The sequence below is a fragment of the Haliotis asinina genome, chromosome 2, assembly GCF_037392515.1.
Source record: "Haliotis asinina isolate JCU_RB_2024 chromosome 2, JCU_Hal_asi_v2, whole genome shotgun sequence".
Classification (NCBI taxonomy): domain Eukaryota; kingdom Metazoa; phylum Mollusca; class Gastropoda; order Lepetellida; family Haliotidae; genus Haliotis; species Haliotis asinina.
The window spans coordinates 53,562,131-53,579,319 of record NC_090281.1 but is presented as its reverse complement, the minus strand read 5'-3'; the positions used below and the strand labels follow the sequence as shown (position 1 = coordinate 53,579,319).

Sequence of the window (17,189 nt, the reverse complement as noted above, 5' to 3'; positions counted from 1 at the left end):
TAAAGGAGCTCGGTCCGAAGCTTCTTCTTGTTCAAAAGCCCTTTACCGCGCAAGAACAACGAAAATGCAATTAGGGCCAGTGGCTGTTCTTCTTCAGGAGATGCGGTCATCATTCGATATTCCCTCCACTGGGTATGATGTGAGGCTTTGTGACGGGGCTTCTTGGAAATATTGACATTCGCAAACATTTCTTTAAGCAGGTCACCTTTTTACCCCCGTTCTTCCTCTACTAATGTTGATCTTTTCAATTGCTATCCCCTTAGTTTTCCGAGAGACTAATTTCACATTTGGTTGTTTTATATTGATTATCGATTCCCGAAAAATCTTGCTACAGTTTTAGAGACCGCATTTACACATCTCATGGATGAGCCATACAATGTGTGTCCTCTTCTGAAGAAGATTTCTGTTCTTGAAAGCATTCATCAACAATGGCAACAACACTGGTTTGGCCTCTGTGCTGCTTTCGTGGAGGTTCCAGCACAGCGTTGCATTTGATTGGATACAATGTGGTAATGATGGGTCGTCATCTCTAAACGCTGGGCCCCTCCTATCTCAACAGCCTGAAAACCCATTTCACAAAGCTTCAGGCATGTTTCTGTTAAAGGGGGAATCGATTCCGGCTCTAACCTTGGGTCGGTGTTGTTCCGTTTACGCAACTATTTTAGTTACAGCGAATACCAAACGAATGTTTGATCTATTCTATAGCAATATTGATAAATTTCCTTAGCAGAAATTAACCCCTTTGGCATGCCTTCAGAAGAGGATGCAGTCTGATTGAGCATGGACATTATCTGATAAGTGGACAAGAAGACCATTTCGGAATATGCAAGCCATGCAAAGTGGCTTACAAACTGTTCCTTCTAAACATTTACGGAATTCTTCCTTACGTATTTAAAATAATCTTCCCTTAGTCGTGATGATGGTGATGAGATACAGATGAAATAGTGCCATTAGCACTTTAGGAGTTTCCTGTTTTCCTGCTGTTTCCAAGAAACAATTACTGTTTGTGCATTATTGTGTCTCTTAGCCGTTGCAGGATCCAGAGTCTTTGTGTTTGAATCCCCTCCAACTCTGTGGTTATTGTTATTAAGCTGAGATGCCTGGTATCTCGTTATCATTTCCTACAGGCAATAATCCTGCCGGGTTTATACGTAATTAACAATTTTGCGTTTGTACGCGTCATTTATCCTTTGAATATGGTTAGGTAAGTAGAAACAGAAATGGTTATCTTCACGTTTCTTTTCTTATAAAGTGATACAGTTGGGTTCAGTCTGTTTGCAGTAATAAGGTTAAAGAATTTTGAGAATCAGTATATTTATTATTGCTAACCTTATTGGGTTTTACAAAACTAATTGACTCAGACGCACGAGGCAAGGGTTTATATAAATATAAATCTTTCTCAGCGCTATTCTTGAAACAAACTGATGGTCTATATATCATTCATTACTGAGTGTCTGGTTACCGGGATGGGCGTCTGTGGTTGTCAATCATGTAATGTTCATAATCGAAATATTCTGATATTTACAGTGGTGACGTTTCCAAAATACGTTGTATCCACAGTAATAATGATCTCTCCTCAATTTGTGGCCTTTACGTAATTTGTGAGATGCGAAGCGACAATTAGTTTTTCTAAGAAATTACTCAGAAGATATTCTAACTCCCTGGGTCAGAATATAGTGGAGAGGCACATAACTTTATTGAGTTATAAAGATAGCACAAGTATCAATATAGAAAATACCAATGTCCCGACAGGATGTCAACAGAAACAGTGTTGTACTGGTGGAACACTGCTACACAGTAACACTGCCACTTGTCACAAACATGAGGATGAGCTAAAACGTACTTGATCCTGAGAGTTTCTGATGTATGATGTTTTAGTGACGCATGTAGGGGAGTACATACTTACCCTTTTGTGACCCATTCTTGCTATTTCCGCCTCTGTTTTATCTTTTACAGCCATTTCATTCTTAGACACCTTTTTATCTAGGGTTCACTTATTTATGAGACAGTGTGTTTTATGCCGCTTTTGTTCAATCCCAGCAATATCACAGCGGAAGACACCGGAAAATGGCGTAGGAGTCTAAATATGTCGTCAATCGACCCCGGGTCTTTGACGTGACGAATGAGCACTAGTCTGTTTCACCCTCACATAAAGTATTATTGCTGCAATACCTCAGAATTATTGGAGAGTGAGTTATTCAAATCACAACTTTAGTTTCAAGGCTATGTGAAGAAACGTTTCGAGTACACTGAAAGTTAATTTCAAACTGTGCAAAGAAATTTTGTTTCATGTATGTTTTTATCACAAAGGCAATTTAAAGCTTTTCTCAGATGATATTCATTGTGCATATGTGTTTTATCTTTTTGGCACCGTAATGACATATTGCTGTAGAGAAAAGTGCTGTGTTTTCCCTATAGGCTTTATGAATAAGATAGCAAATGTCTGTCACAACAGTGCGTTTGTATGTTCGACATTTCTTATTGTCTGTGCATTGTTATAGTCTGTTTCAAATAATTTCCGTTTATTTCTACTGAGTGTCACGTTGTACACTGGACATAATGATGGCAATAGAGGGGCGAATCCAGGGTTTCTGAGAATGGGAATACACAAGGATCATGAAGTCTACAGGTTACGAGGAAACTTTATTCGAGAGGGGCACGCACCTCCCACATCCACACCCAAGCCTCTTCTTGATAAGGTCTGCAATAACATGACACCTAGCACATTGATGGGTTCATTTCCAATCCTCTCTTCGTAATCTACTTCATGTTGGTGTGCGGTTGTATCCTGGAGTATGCTACACAAATTTAGATCGGGCTGTTACATATTTCTGCCACGAAATGCCTTTGATTTCATTTGAGTAGTATATTAATCAGAAAATAATTATTATTTATTCACTGCAGATGCTTCGCATGTATTTCTTATTCTGCAGATATTATGGCAGTTTTGATTAGCATATATCAAGTTAGGTTATATCATATATTGCTAGTAATGCGTTTGTATTTCAATGGTGTGTGTGTGTGTGTGTGTGTGTGTGTGTGTGTGTGTGTGTGTGTGTGTGTCTTCATGGAATCATCCATATCAGATTGTCGTCAGAGGAACGTTTGTGATCTCGATGACGTCATCTAGATCAATGTTCATGATATCATTTTGTCTAGTCCACACTCGATTACTTATTACATACACATAGAATTATTAGGCGTTAACAACAAGAAATCTCAGCACATAGTTTGGAATGGAACTAGATGGTGTACTATGCTGATTGACACAATCCATCAAGTGTTGTTCCGATTATGGAATAAAGTCGTCTCTTATTACCGTTTGGGCATTGCGTCATCATGTGTTACAATGTCTTGATTGTTATCATCTATGGTAATGCGCCGTGTTGTATATTAGAATAATGTTTTTGAATTTTTGGACACTGTTATTGTTGCACATGTAATGATATGCAGCATGAACACGAAGAATGTTGTTTAACGGCGGTCTTTATATACGAGGTACGATAGAATAGCCCAGTGGTTAAGGTGATCGAAACTTAACTCACTCACTTTTGTACTCTTTCCAGGTAACTACACCCGACTTTCCTTGCACTTCAACCTCCAACGCAACATCGGATACTTCATCTTTCAGACATACCTTCCATCCATCCTGATCGTCATGCTGTCCTGGGTGTCGTTCTGGATAAACCACGAGGCCACATCGGCCAGAGTAGCCTTAGGTAAGACCCTCCTTTACAAAGGCTTGGATATATACAGAAAGTACCGTACGTAAGAAATCTGTACTGTAAGATTTATTTAAACTACGTGATTATAAATCACCATTAAATAGTGATGGTAGTGGCAGATCTCGTGATGTTGCGTATTTAGGTTAATTAGTGATGGTAGTGACAGATCTCGTGATGCATAAAAAATTATTTAGGTTAATTACATATGGTAGTGGCTGATCTCGTGATGTCTATTTAGATTAATTAGTGATGGTAGTGTCAGATCTCGTGATGTATAAAAAATTATTTAGGTTAATTAGAGATGGTAGTGGCATGGTCTGGTGATGTATATTTAGGAGGCTGGTGGGATAGCCCATCGGTAAAAGCGTGCGCTCGTCACGATGAAGACACAGGCCCGATTCCTCACAGGCCCTCTTCAGGTGTCAGCCACTGTGATATTTCTGGAATATTGCTACAAGCGGCGTAAAACCCAGCTCATTCACACACTGTCAGCAAATAAATATATAATAGTGATGGAAATGTTGCACACTTCTCAGACACATTCAGTTCTATTTTATTTGTTTTTGTTTTGTTATTTGTTTCGTGTTTGTTTTTTAGGTGGGTTTGTTTAAGGAATATACTTTTGAGCAAGAGGTATTTGACATCTCCACGTTTAAACATTAAATGGATTGAAAGCATTTTATTTCCAGACTGTCGTGATTTGTATTTAATGTAGACCAGCCGAGAAATGAACATCACTTGAACGAGGATTCGTTGCTGTTGTCACCATTGCAATCATGTAACAAAACTTATATAAATAAATTCAGCTGTTGTCAGGGCAAGTTTTGGTTTAGTATTATCAAAGAAAAATAAAAGCGACGAATAAATTTCCATAGCAAAAACAAATGTCAACTGAAAGCAAAGTCTACTGTGCGAATCCAAAAATGTATCTTGATTGTGTGTTCATTGCAAAAGATTAACGTACACTGCCGAAACGCGAGCGTCCTAGCATCGTTTCCTTAGGCTTTGTATATATATGCTTCGCCTTTGTCCTCAGAGTGATAAGAATTCTAATGCTTTCTGGCCGTTTGTTGTTATTCAAATGTTCCCCTTCATATTCTGGAAACCAGATACGTGTTGATGCTTTGAGTAGCATGATACCCGGTTAACGGTAATTCATAGGGAGATGCTTTCTCCAATTTGTTTCTTATGATTCGACACGTCCTAGCTTTCGGCTCCACATGATTAAGTGTATTTGTAAGGGAGAAGCATGCTCCTTTAATCCTTAAAATTTCCTTTTTCGTAAATGACAACAAAAGCGCGCTCCGTCTATATTCCCTTAACCGAAAACGTTAACACGATTTTCTTGACAAAAACTGACATTTTTCTTGAAATGTACGGCGAAACGCGTTAAATTAACAATTATTTGGATTGAATTACGTGTTTGACGTGATAAATGAACACCTGATTCTAGCTGCTAGCCATGAACGACTTTTCTTTTTTAAATCGTAATTACATAACAATGTTTTTAAGAAATATCAATGAAAACTGATCATTTTAGTAAGATTATCACTCTTACGAAGTGCGCATGGTTCGCTTCTCTGACGTGAATGGGTATAGATTTTGTTTCGAATTTATACCAAGAGAAATCTTTCAGTCCTTTTCTCCTTGGGATGTTTTTATAATGTGTTTCCAGTCGATTCTCAAAATGATTGTATTTGCTCTCACATGGTTCCGATTTGAAGTACATTTCGCCAATCACATATTAATACGGGGCAGTTTGGTCACTGGAGTTACATATTGATGGCTAGTACGATTAAAGTGTCTCCGCCTTTCTCCAGGCTTCATCCATATTCCGCTTTTTTAAATATCGTAAATAATAAGAATTATAAGTTTTTTCACACAGTAAGAAATAATGGATATTTATTTTTATGCATTTTACTGTTACACACCATGGTTCCGAATTGTTTATCTTGTTTATTTGTGTGTAATATATAGGTTAATCATATTATCAACTGATACACTCGGTTTTGTACCAGAGATAGCCCGCTTAATTTTATCCCATTTTAAACATTTATATGTTAATTTTTCGATTTTATTAACGCATTACACATAGAAGTGTGACATATCTTAGTGTATATGGAGTCCCTGTTTTCAGGAGCTAAAACAATGAGAAACAACATTGTAGCATTAATATTCCTTTCTCTTTGACCTTCACCCAGTGCTAAATTATACGTTGGCCTTCACTCCAAAACCGACGTTGTGGCTATGTTCATCGCAATCCCTGTTTTCAGGAGCTAAAACAATGAGAAACAACATTGTAGCATTAATATTCCTTTCTCTTTGACTTTCACCCAGTGCTAAATATACGTTGGCCTTCACCCCAAAACCGACGTTGTGGCTATGTTCATCGCACACATGTTTATGTCAGATATCATTTTAGGAGGATACGAATCAAAATGACCACAGGTCGAATGTACCTTAGAGTGAGTGAGTTTTGTTTTACGCCGCAAGCAGCACTATAGCAGCTACACTGCTGCCTTGCATCCCTTAACCGTATCAGGATGCACTGTTTATTAGTTCCGATCTTAATTTGCCAACAAGTTTGAATCATAGTCTGGAAGCATCACCACCATAAATTCTTCCAAGTGGTAGAACATTCAAGACTCGGCATGGTAGACTGTTAGACTTCTATCACATTGATGGAAAAGCTGTATATAATATTCTTATACTCGGTCTCGAAAAATAACACCATTTTGGTTCGTATCTGTAAAGTGGCTACAGGGATATTTTTCTTAATCTTTCATATTTAAGGGTTATACGGGAAAGGAGCTACCTTATGCCATGAGGACGCCCAAATATATTTTAATACATTAATGTTAAGTGTGATGGTTTCAGAAAGGTATATTTCGCCCATTTGCAGATTTTGGAACATTAAAACCTAAGGGGAACAATAAATTTTTGTCGACATTAGACCTTTTGTTCCTTTCTTCAAAATGATGATAGGACGATTTCTGTTCTGAGTTGTGAACTTGTAACAATTGTGACTGCTGTTATGTAATTAGGAGATAAACATCATGTGTTGGCCAATTTCCGGGTGTTATTGAATATTTGAAGCACGGGCGTCAGCCGGAGGTTTCTAATGAAATATTCCCGTGCTTCAAATTCTCAATAACATCCGGAAATTGGCCAACACATGATGTTTACTGACATTGTAAACACAAAAGTAAACCAAAGGGTTTTAATCTCTGCACTTTTACATCGAGTACGGGTACAGCAGTGACGTGTCATCAGCAGGCCGTTTCAGCCAGTTCCCATGGTAGCATCTGGAAGTGCTCATTTGTGACGTCATTCTAACTTTACGTCACAATATGATTTGAATGACGTCACCACTGTTGATGACACAACAAAATAATTGTTTACGTGTCAATACGGAGTGAGTAGTCTTGCAGTTTCAGGGAATCTGATACCATTTGATGTTTTTCAATCAATCAGATTACAAAACACAGTGACTTTAGGTTTACAATGTTTATTGTTATTTATGAGGCACATTTCTCTTGTTCAGGTCACAGTTGTTTGGTCTCATGTAAACCGGGATCATGAAGATTTTCTGGCTAGATAGAGGTGAAAATAGACGGCACAGTTGGGTGTTACTAAACACATGAAAATAACCGGCCTCAACTGCATAAATCTACATGCAATATAAGATGGTAGTTAGCCTACAAGATAAAAGGCATTAACATGAATAGACGACTGACAAGCGGTCCTTTTTGTTTGATGCTTAACGCCGCACTCAGCAGTAATACAGTTGTATGGCTCCATTCGGTAAATAATCGATTTTGGGCCAGACAATCCAATGATCAAGAGCATTATCATAGATCTACGCATTTGGGACGATCCTGACCAGCCGATGACGGTTGCTGAAAACTAAAATCATTGGACCGGGATCTTCACGGGTCACGGCAGCCTGTTATCACTCCATCACTGAATCACTGAATTATCTGAATCGATCGCCGAAGTAGTGTTTAAAATCTTTACTATGAATCAAAGAATTCAGTGGAACCAAAAGTATTTTCAGACATCCCAGACTAAGGTTTTCAGGCATCAGCAAGGATATTCAGCAAGCGTTCCTGAAAGATGCTAAGCACATATTGGATTTGAGGCTTTGCAAATCTTCATCAGATAGATAACAGAACTGAATGAGTCAATATTGTTTTACGCCGACGTTATCAATGTCCTTGACTCGGTTTCAGGAATCACAACTGTGCTCACCATGACAACAATAAACAACGGCGTCAGATCGTCCCTGCCACGTATCTCGTATGTCAAGGCTATTGACATCTACCTGGTCATGTGTTTTGTGTTTGTGTTCGCGGCCCTCTTGGAGTACGCCGCTGTCAACTACACGTACTGGGGAGCGCGGGCCAAGAGGAAAGCCAAGCGGCTCAGGGAGAGGTCCTTCAGGCAGAAGACTGACGGGGAAGTCATGGTAAGGGCATTGTACTGTTACCCTGCCCTAACGTAGTTGAAACAAACCGAGTAGACATTTGAATTTTATATTAATATATTACTATTTCATCCAAAAGATTATTGAGCGATATTAATGTGCAAAGATTAACATTGTGTTAAGACAATATATGACATCCAAAAGGAGTAGGGGATACTGGATTTGCAAGGTTAATAAAATGAAAATGTCGTCATCCCGCTATGCATATTTATTTTCACACGGAAAGTTTCCATTCATGAACACCTCTATTAGACATTGAATAGAATACCCGGATGACCTTCAAAGACATATGTATGACCATGTAAGACCATCTTTCAATATTTTAATCTACGTGTTTTAATCCCAGATATAAATTGTTTAATATTCACCATTGGTAAATGTATCAAGGTTGTAGATCGTGCTTAAAATGGTTTAGTTTCTCCCACATTGTTTGACGCTTCAGTATATATGTTGTGTTTAAGACATCCCCTTTCCTATTGAAGGGACATTTAACAATACCCATTTTCATGTTTGACTGGTGTATCTAGATTAAAGAAATGGTCCGTGTGTGATCTGGTATGTGACACAGCTTTATTATTAGGACTGGCTGTAACTGTGTATGTCAACGATCGTTCCATCGCGGTGACTATCTGATGACTTGTGATGCGGCATTGTGCTTTATTCACTCAATTTCATATCGGGACAATACTATTAGTCACGGGCTCAAAATGTATTCGCTGAACAGGGTCAAAATGTGGGGAATATCAGTAATATCAGAAAACTCAAATCATTAAGTGGTTATTTTTTCACAAACATAATGGCAGCCTACGCTATTTCAGATATATGCTTATTCGTCCTGCTACCCATCAGATAAGACAACATCGGCTGTCAGTGGATGAAATAAGAAGCATGATCAAAATGTCTAACCGCACTACAATGGCAAACCATATCTATTTTCTTAGTTATTGCATTCATCGACAGATAGATAATCTCATTTCGCAAAGAAAACAACGATAGGATAGTCTTCGTTTTTCGTATATACTCAGGAATCAAATAATGGAATTTTGTCAATGGAAGAAGCATACTGTAGTTGATAGTGACTTCAACAATTAAAAATTGGCACTGGTGACACTACTCTTGTGATGAAGCCGATTCGGAACATGTTTCCAATTGCTAGAAGGTTTTTCAAGTGTCACATTCTTGGGATTTCATTTCCAGGAACTGTCTGGGAATGATGCTCAAAAGCAGGTTCGGTAAATCAATAGATTATTCCAAGGACCTATAACTTTTTCCCTGAGCACTGTGACCGCTGTTGTTGATTTATAGCTTTTTAAGTGGATCTCCTATCGAATAATCTTGGTGTTGCTGCGGGGTTATCTCAGTGAATCAATTACCTGGTCCTCTGGCGAAAGTCCGTCATGCCTAGCATACAAGAGTTATCAAATATCAAGCGGACAATTAATCTCTATCATGGGCATCCTGCGTATCAATCGTAAATTTTAGACAGCTCTTCCTAAACAATCTGTAAGATTTCAAATTGTGAAATAAAATAACTCAAACACATAAACCGATCCGACTTGACGCGATATGCCTGACGTAGCTGTCTTTCTGTCTGAGATGGGACATACATTGTATTCCTTAGAGCAGTTATCTCCCCCTGTGAGTTGTTTTGGCAAGCGTTGACTAGGAGACCTGATGCTGCGTTATACTGACGGCACATTACTTGGCCGTTAACACAGCGAATAAAACGCCAGAGGAATTTATATGAGTACGCATTCGTTTTTACATCATCAACTCACTCTTTGATTTAACCTGCGGTCTTGTCTGTCCCCTGAAGTTAAGCATCGCCTTTGCTGAGAAATTTAGCTTGTTTTTTAAATTGAAGACAAATAGCATTTCAAAGAAATTAAACGAATGTCTTTTCTCGGTTGTGGTGAAACAAGCTAGATGGTTTCTGGAAGAATAAACACTGATAGTTATTCCTAGTTTTAACGTTTCGTTTCTCGGTTGGAGAATATTGAGCATGAAATACGAGATGATTTTGGCGCAATGAGCTGGTATATTTGTCAGTGATTTCCACTTTAATTGTAATCTCATCATACCGCTATCTCGATCATTTTAATGAATGATGTTTTTTTGGGGGGGGTTTCAAATTGAATTTAAACACTAATTATAGCTCGCATACAACCCGTGGAGTTGTTTACGTCAGAAGCAATCATGTGACCATATTACTTCGGACTACTTGACGGCCATTTTGAAATTATTCTAAACGAAATTCGCAAGTTTTTTCACTCTTTGTCGAGCATGAATAAATTCTGTGTCACTCAAGCTTTCGAGCGAGAGAGCTCTGAAAAACCATGCCTCCATGCTGTCGTTTTCACACATTAATCAGGTCTCTGGCACCAATGGGAGGCAAACCAACGCTCTGGTTTGATCCAATCAACCATATTTCACTCAGTTATCTCCATTCAAAGCCATGGCGCTTTTGCAAAAATTCCTTAGATCATGTTGGGATTTAGTTTTTGCCTGATTTATCGTGTACTTTAAAAGATGAAATCTTATTTAAACAAGTTCCAAGAATTCTATAAAATAGGCTTCGTGGTGTTTCTGCAGTGACATGGAAGGACGGTACATTTTTATCCCTGAACTTTACGACCTGGTGTTCAGACGTAATATCGTCTTTAAATGCATAAAACGTTTATGGCATTTTTTTATTAGAAATGAAGCAAGAGATGCTGTGTTAGCAAATTATCCCCTGTGATAACATAAGCCTTGTAATCGACTGTCAATTGATTGGGCTTACGAACGAGAATAGCTATCGATACGACCCTTGGTTGTGTTAAGATCTTGATGGTTTGCGACAATATTTCTGGGTCGGGTTTTTGTTTCTACCAGTCGCAAACCAAATATAGTCTTCCGAGCCGATTCTGATCTGCCGTTTCCCTTAATAGGACAAAAATCATTATTTTCATTAATCGACGAATCAAAGACTACATTGTGCGAACTGTAGAGGTATTACAGTTAAAATGATGACGAGAATAAAATAAAATGATACTTATCTCTGTGCTTTGGTGAGGGTGCCAGTAAAAATATAATTTAACATTAATATGGCATGGTGTGCGATTTTGTGAATAGCAGCAACTCCAATCTAAAGGAAATAAATTTCTGGCGCCACGGTCAGCAAATCCCAAAGTACTAAAGCATATACTTCACATCGATATAAGTTGTTTTCGCCTGTACTCCCAATACAGATAAGAAATAATTACACCGCTGAGATACTTGCTCGAGAACAGGGGCTCCTTCAAAGAAGGAACCTTTACTAAGGTTAACTGAACTCCCATTCTTTAACGTTGCCCTAAATTCGCCTAAGTGACTTACGATCACCATAGGACTTTGTTGGAGGAGGAACGGTTCGGTTCTATGATATGCTTTGAGATTTCCATGTACCCATACATTGTACCTGTAAGCAACTGCGGTGATAAAGTCTTCAGCCCCACACGTAGCACTCTCCCGATCACGGGGACCTATATATGAACCTAACCGGTTCGTGTTTGTTTCAGAATAACACCTATGACGCTATGGAACTGAAGGAGATCCGGATGTCCCCTGTCATGGGGATCAGAAACAACCAAACCTTCACTGCAGACGTCGAGGCTGAAGGAGCAGAACCCCCGAATCTGCGCATGGCACCTTCAATTCCCAGAACGTATGTTTCCCATGGTTACCTGCCTAGCAACCTTGTGCGCAGAAGGAATAGCAACTCCCAGCCAAAGAAGAGGCGCCTGTTTTCAAATTTCAAGCAAAAGGCGAAGTCCATCAAGGTGAAAATACCCAGAGTGCAGGACGTAAACACCATTGACAAATATTCAAGGCTTATGTTCCCGTTGCTGTTTTTAGCTTTTAACGGTACCTACTGGGTAGTTTACCTTTTCGTGTGACAGTTTGCATGATCCCGATGATGGTCAGTTGTTGATGATGATGATGATGATGATGATGATGATGATGAAGGTCGTTCTTGATACTTTCGCACTGAAAGTACTATAACAACCCAGAAAGGATCAACTTTGAAGGGTTAGGGTTGTCTTGTGGACCATTTAGCAAAAAACACTCGAAGCGAACTTCAAATATAACACACTGTTTTGCCGAGGTTCACCTCGATGCTTGAGAAGTACTGGTGGAAGGATGTCACCAACCGTATTCACTCAAAGCAATGAAGAGCCGGAACAGATGAAGCATAGTCAATCGACTGTAAAGGACTGTCAACAAGTAGCAGCATTCTCAAACACGAGAGCATTGTGCGTTACAAAGGAGCGACGCCGACGGTGTTGTCAAACATTGGCAACTACTGCGAACTCATGAATAGGTTCCACATGTATCTGAGTGAGGTTTTAAACAGGAAAGTGCTCATGATCGAGGGTCTGTATCACAATAGTTTCACAGACGTTTAAAAATGCATGTGTTGGCAATTTTATCAAAATGTGTGAATGTAAGATGTACATTGTAACATGTGTTGCAGTTCCTCCGATCAAATAGTCATCATGTACATATTTGCACCATTGTAATAGGCATCGACATATTAACATAAGAAATTGCGTGTTATTTCGTTTTATCCTTAAATCCATTCGACGATTCTACAAACAGTTTTGTATATTTGCTTTTTTTCAAACCATAACATTGTTTTATTTTAATTTTTTGTGCCTAATTCTCGGGTTACCATACACCTAATTTACATAGTAAAGTCTTCTTTATATTTGACAGTCTGTGGTATAAATGTACTTCTACACTGCGTACCTCTGTTGATCATCAGTGTAAATACATCATTGTCATGTATCTTTTATTTCTGTCAACAACGATGATACTATTACCACGAAACTATTTGAATCTTTACACGCGTGAAATTGGCATATCACCAGAACTGTGAGACTAGAGACATATGTCCAGGTACTAGACATTTCGTGTAAATACCAGTGTTAGAACTATACTGGATTTTACTTCACTTAGAAGAAGTCACTTTCCATTATGCAACGTTCTAAATATGTACATTTAATAAACAGCACATGTGCACGAGGTATGTTATTCTCCGGCTTATTGATTGACAGGTGTACATATACCACTCTGCTCATTGCGCATGTATATTGACATATGCTCATTGATGTACATTTCAGTAGGGACCGTCTTTGTATATGTTAAACAGTTCATCAGTTATACCGTATTTCAAATCTTACCTTTGATTTCTAAGACTGTTTCAAACCGCTATATAAGTCATAGGCTTGGTTTGCTTGTAATGATCTACAGAAAATAGTAAGAAGCTAAGAATTAAAATGCATGTAATATTTAAAAACTGTCTTGCTGTACAATAGTGCATGGCTGTGTACTCTTCTGTACTACGAGAGGAGTAAGATAGGTCTTATTGTAGACATTTAATTGTATTTAAACTCGAAAGATCGAATAAATATTTTTATGCAAAAAGATGATTTTGTTGAAATGTAATACAGTGAGAAAATGTGATAAAAGGCCTGAAGTTACAATAAATAATATTTACTGGGATTTCCGCCGCAGTGTACGTCAACGTCTCCAAGGAAAAACCTAAGCGATGGTATAATTTCGACAGGGACGTACGAGCCCTACGAGCGCTTTTCATAAGTGAAACGATTCCTGAATTTTAACTCACGATAAGAAGATCATGTCACAAAGTCAGATATAACTCAACATGTCCTGTGACTTTGAGAGTGTCGGAATGTTTAGAATGAAGTATGCATTAGATGTTTGCCAAAAGCCAAAGGTTCAAAGGTGAATGATTAAAGGGTGATGCCTCTGTGTGGTGTGTGCGTGAGTGTGTGTGTGTGTGTGTGTGTGTGTGTGTGTGGGTTGGGGGGGGTCAGAGGCGGGGGAGATACCAGAACGGTTCCAAAACGATCGTTTAACACCTGGTAGTGGTGAAAGCGTTCGCCTGTCACGTAGAATACCCGGGTTCGATTCCCCGCATGGGTACAATGTGTGAAGCCTTTGTGTGGTGTCCCCTGCCTTGCTATTGCTGGAATATTGCTAAAAGCATCGTAAAACTAAACTCACTCATTGTTCAGCCTGTATGTTAGTGTGATAGTGTACCCAGAATGTTGGTATGAAGTGACCGATGGTCAGACCATCGCTATCCACCCCAGGGGCGCTGGAGTATCTGAGTAGTTAGAATGTTGACTCATCACGCGCAAGACCCGTGTTCGATTTCCCTATTAGAGTATAATGGTGGAAGTCCATTTCCGGTGTCTGTCGCGGTTGCATTGCTGGAATATTGCTAAAAGCTGGGTAAAACCATGCTCAGTAGTACTCTCACTCACTCACTCACTCACACACTCACTCACTCACTCTTTACATCTCCACCTATGCCGTATTTACATATGGAATGAATGAGTGGGTTTAGTTTTAATTTACTTAATATACTAATATTCACGATGAGACAAGAAAGGGGACACCAGAAATGGGCTTGACACATTGTACCCAAGCGCTTAACCCCTAGGTTCCCTACCCCACCGCTCTACACATAAAATGGGGCAACTTGGCAAAAACCTGGTCGATCCCAAACAATACGCTTACAAACTAGTTAATCCAACACATAATATATTGTAGGAACGCCAATTTTATCTCCAGACCATATAACGAAGGTATTGATGCTATGGTGCATTCGTTGCACTTCGAAATAAACCAAAAGTACAAATTACATTATAAACGCCGTTCAGACTTTGAGCAATAAACTCAATATTTACTGTATGTAAAAGAATTGTATTAATACCATACATCTCGCCGTCGTCTAGACTACATATTAATATTTTGACATTTCATAAAACCATTTTTGACGGGAGCCAGTCAGTAATGTCGGCGTACTAATGGGTTATCGTATGGCAACGCATGGGTCTCCTACAGCTCTTGTTCCATCATCAGCTGTGACAACAATGTTCACGACTGAGGGTACGTCTGTCTTCAGAAACTGCCTGTGGTTTGGCTTGAAATCATTAAAACGTATCTGACATTAATCGTATCACATTTCACAGTCTATAGGCCTTTCTCAGCCAGCAGACTGTGTGTCTATTGTTGTTGGTCGTTACCATTCGGATGGCGACGTCAGTGTTCGAGTTCATTGTTCGGTTCGTAATGCTCATCGACGTATTTACGTACTCAGCTGATGACTAAGGGATTTTTTAACGTTGACTCAAACTGTAAAGCAGGTTAGTGCAGGTTAGTGCAGATAGTGTCATGTTAGTGAAGTCTACATGCATGGTTATTGTTCTGAAGGGGTACGGATCATAAGCCCGAATCAAGGATTAAAAAGTTTATTTCACGTGCAGATAAGGAGTGCAACTCTGTACAGCTACTTACACCGACACTTGGATTTGCATTTCAACAAATGAATGGCTAGTGTGCTGACAAGGATTATAATGAGTGAGTGAATTACGTTGTATGCCGCACTCAGCAATATTCCAGCCATATGGCGGCGGTCTGCAAATGATCGAGTCTGGACAAGACACCCCAAGGATCAGCAACATGAGCAAGGATCTGCTCAAATGGGAACCGATGGAGCCGGAGTATATGATTCAAACAACGAGTACCGGATTCTGGCACAAGTAAGGGACAAAACTCTTCGCGTCAGACTGCAATTGCTTTTATCTCCATCTTGAAAATGACAGAAATGACAATATTTATACAAATATCCATAAATATTCATGCCATGTATAGATTTAACGAGGCTCTGGTGATACTTATTAGCACTTATATACACATCACATTGAAGCGTCGTTTCATCAAACACATTCTGATCGATATGTCGCTTGAGACAACGTATGGGTACATTGTCGCCAACAGTGAGGTATGACGTCAGAACATCACCTGCATGGGAGGTATACCCCGGTAATGGATGTCACGGATGGGAAGCAATGGCTTCTGTTGTATAACACCTGTCGCACATATCTTTATCTTGTCATACGGTACAACAAACACTTCAGGCATGGGCGTTATTCCTGCCCAGTCTCCGTTATGAGCTGAAGCAGATTCCATGGTGCTTAAAAGGCAAAATTGTGATGATGATTATATACTTGACCACTGAGAAAATATGCACGAAGACAAAATTATTGTCAGTGAGTGGAATGTCGTGTCGTATGTTGGTATGAAGTTCGTTAGCGGGACAACGCAAACTTTATACATGGACGATATTCTTGCGGCAGAGAACTAACAGAGTACAAAGAAAACCCGTCAGTGTGACATATATATGGAGTTATGAGTGAGTATTGCTTTACGCCGCTTTTAGCATTATCACAGTATCATTGCTGGGGCACCAGAAATGGGCTTCACACAATATACTCATGAGGGGAATCGAACCTGGGTCTTCGGCGTGACAAGAAACGCTTTAACCACTAGGCTATCCGCCGTTCCTTAGACATGGCGTAAGTGTCTTCAAGTTATGTAAGATAGGCAGAGAGAGGGAACTTATGAATTTCAGTGATGAAACTTATTACCTTTCAAGATCCCCTTTGGTTTTGACTAACAGGACCATCACTCTGCCCTGCTAGTATGTCATACAATGAATATAGAGTATGTTTCCCTACATCCTCACATGTATTGATCATGTGCTAATCCAAGGGTCACTAGGCCTTGTCTTTATGACTCGAGTCCGTCGCTAACCCATGCAATAAAGTCTTGTGGCATTTACAACGCCAGCGGTGACCTTCAGACAACACAACGTCTACCCAACCACTCGTATGAATCCTTAGACTTAAGAACAAGGAAATTTATCGCTGGTATAAAATGCTGTATCTCGCCCGAGCATCATTACATTGTTAGGGACCGTTCATAATTTATGGCTAAGGTAGGGGTGGGGGTGGTGATGATTTTAAGTGGGGTCACCATTTTGTTCTGCAAGATTGCATGAAACATTGCTAGCGTTGAATTATATGTGCATGCTTAATCTATATTGATGAAAAAAATACTTCCTTGGAAATATGCATTAATGT

General features: G+C 39.3%; 1 protein-coding gene across 1 annotated transcript in view; it reads left to right on the top strand.

Moving 5' to 3' along the window:
* The window catches only part of LOC137272685 (gamma-aminobutyric acid receptor subunit beta-like), a 67,250-nt gene extending 55,122 nt beyond the window's left edge, over window positions 1-12,128 (top strand). The window contains exons 7-9 of the mRNA XM_067805063.1: window positions 3,567-3,719; window positions 7,958-8,193; window positions 11,751-12,128. Coding sequence (XP_067661164.1) covers window positions 3,567-3,719; window positions 7,958-8,193; window positions 11,751-12,128 — 767 coding nt within the window. The remainder of the gene's footprint in view (window positions 1-3,566; window positions 3,720-7,957; window positions 8,194-11,750) is intronic.
* Window positions 12,129-17,189: the final 5,061 nt, after the last annotated feature.